This window comes from Cyprinodon variegatus, unplaced genomic scaffold (assembly GCF_000732505.1).
Source record: "Cyprinodon variegatus isolate N-32 unplaced genomic scaffold, C_variegatus-1.0 Scaffold1287, whole genome shotgun sequence".
NCBI classification, from domain to species: domain Eukaryota; kingdom Metazoa; phylum Chordata; class Actinopteri; order Cyprinodontiformes; family Cyprinodontidae; genus Cyprinodon; species Cyprinodon variegatus.
In genome coordinates, this window is record NW_015151740.1 from 77,028 (window position 1) to 79,404 (window position 2,377).

Sequence of the window (2,377 nt, forward strand, 5' to 3'; positions counted from 1 at the left end):
TCCCCAGGGCTTTACCGTATTAACAGGAGAAGAGGAGCAAGGGAAATTACACTTCGTCATCAGACAAATGCATTCATTTATAAATGTTTTAAATCAGGTTGGGTCCGGATTAGCCAGCAGGTGGGTCTGGACCCGGACCGCGGTCCGCTAATCTGTGACCTCTGATATAAATCCTGGAACTCAACGCCATTTCCGACATTTCAAACTGAAAAAGCTTCCTGGATGGGAAGAGAAACATCTTCAAACTTGAAAACGTAGTCCAGTGATTGTTTATTATTTAACTTTTTTGGAATGACCTTCAGATGTTTGTCGTCTTTCTGAACTGCAGAACCTGTAAGGACTTTAGGTCGCCGTTCTAAAACAAGAAAAAACGCTCATCTACGAGTTTTGTTGTAAAAACGAAGATGTTTCTGAATTAAACCTGGAGATTAAACCCATACTGGCCAAACTGGAACCTCAGGGACTCAAAGCAGCAGTTCATTCCTGTTTGAACTCATATTTTTGGAGGGAAAAGGAAACGATGTTTGATGGCTGCCTTTGCTTTAACAGCTGAGGGAGGGGGCGGCGTTACCATGGCGGACCGGGAGGAGCGGCGCTTTGCTGAGGTTTCCAGGGACTCTGTCAAACTGATGGCGGAGAGCACCGGCGTGGATCTCGCTGACGATGTAGCTGCTCTCCTCGCTGAAGACGTGTGCTACCGCCTCAGGGAGGCGGCGCAGGTCAGAGCCGCGCCCATCGGCCGTTCGCCCCTTCAGAATCGCAGCAAGCGGCTAACTTGGTGTTTTTCCCCAAACAGACCAGCTCTCAGTTTATGAGACACGCCAAGAGGAGGAAGCTGACTGTGGAGGACGTGAACAGAGCTCTGCGCTGGAGCAACGTGGAGGTGAGTCCTGCTCCGTCAGCTGCTTCTAGTGATGCTCCCGCCTCCTCTCAGCGTCCGTCTCTCTGCTCCCCCATCAGGCCGTCTGTGGTTACGGGGCGCAGGACGCCCTGCCCTTCCGCTCTGTCAAAGAGGGGGAGCTTTTCTTTGTGGACGATCGGGAGATTAACCTGATCGAGCTGGCGCTGGCCACCAACATCCCCAAAGGATGCGCGGAGACGATGGTGCGAGGTACGGTCCTTCATCAGACGGAGGACAGAAGCTCCACGCTGCTAAAAGACCCGGTTTCCTGATTCTGTCTCCTCTGTCCTTCCAGTTAACGTGGCGTACCTCGATGGTAAGGGCAACGTAGAGCCTCAGGGGACAGGTAAGGCTCAGGAAACGCACCCATAGCAGGTTAAAGGACTTATTTCAAATAAAAGATGGTAAAGAAAGTGGGCGTGTCCTAAATTAGATGCTGCATCCTGCGATTACGCCCCCAATCCATGACTCCCCTTCTTATTGGACGTTCTGAAGGAACCGTCCAGAGTTGTCTCCACATAGGTCCAATATTTCCCGTCATTCCTAAAGCCGATTGGTTTTAGCTCGGGCAGCAATGGAGGACAACGCTGGACGAAACAGTGAATAAAAATATTAATACAAAATCCTTCTAGAACCAAAATCAGTTTTTAAAATGTTTTGAGGCAGAATGTAGTTTTTTTTTTTTAACTCTGTGTATTAAAACCTCTTTAAACCGTTTTAAACTAATAACTGAGAATGTATGAAAATTCCACCGGTAAAATATATACCAATATAGATGTTAGACATCATTGGAAAGCTTAGATTCTCCACAATTTAACCATCAAGTTCATTTTATGGACACAGCGAGAACCAAAGCACAATAACCCAGATATAGCAGCATGTCAATATGTAAACATGACAGCTACATACCTTTGAAGGCGTCCAGAAGCCGTTTTATAAATCCAATTTTCAATTGTTTATAATCTATTCATCCATAAAGGTCAACAGATTAAAAATAATCCAGAATATTAGTAGTAAAAATATTCCATGATGAGAAAATCACCCATAATGTGCGGTTGTTGACATCAGAAAAGCTAGCTGGTCATAGCTAAAGCTTAGCATCTTGCTAATATTTATTTCCTGAGTTGTTGAGTCCTTAAAAAGTCTTAAAAGGCATTGAATTCTTCAAAATAAAACCAAGGCCTTAATTGGTATTAAAATGTCTTAAATCAGTTTTTCGTAGGTCTTAATTTTTAAAACATCATAAATAGGATTATTTTTATCATGATTTATTTTTGTAATCTAAATAAAACGTTAAAATTTACTTTTTTATTATTTAAATAAAAATAACTTGTCTCCATTATTGGTTCCGTCCCGATAGCGGAACCAATAAAACGTTGTTGCGGCCGGGACATTTGGGAGATTCGTCATTAACTTTTTGTCTGGAAAATCTGATCAAGTGTAAATGTAACCAGAATTGTCTCCAGCCAAGAGTTT

At 43.6% G+C, this 2,377-nt stretch overlaps 1 protein-coding gene across 2 annotated transcripts in view; it reads left to right on the top strand.

The window, feature by feature from the left end:
- taf6l (TATA-box binding protein associated factor 6 like) overlaps nucleotides 1-2,377 on the top strand; it is a 9,011-nt gene that overhangs the window by 2,232 nt on the left and 4,402 nt on the right. For both annotated transcript variants that reach the window (XM_015402024.1, XM_015402025.1), the window contains exons 2-5: nucleotides 550-719; nucleotides 797-883; nucleotides 961-1,111; nucleotides 1,197-1,247. In XM_015402024.1, coding sequence (XP_015257510.1) covers nucleotides 573-719; nucleotides 797-883; nucleotides 961-1,111; nucleotides 1,197-1,247 — 436 coding nt within the window. In that variant the 5' untranslated portion in view covers nucleotides 550-572. The remainder of the gene's footprint in view (nucleotides 1-549; nucleotides 720-796; nucleotides 884-960; nucleotides 1,112-1,196; nucleotides 1,248-2,377) is intronic.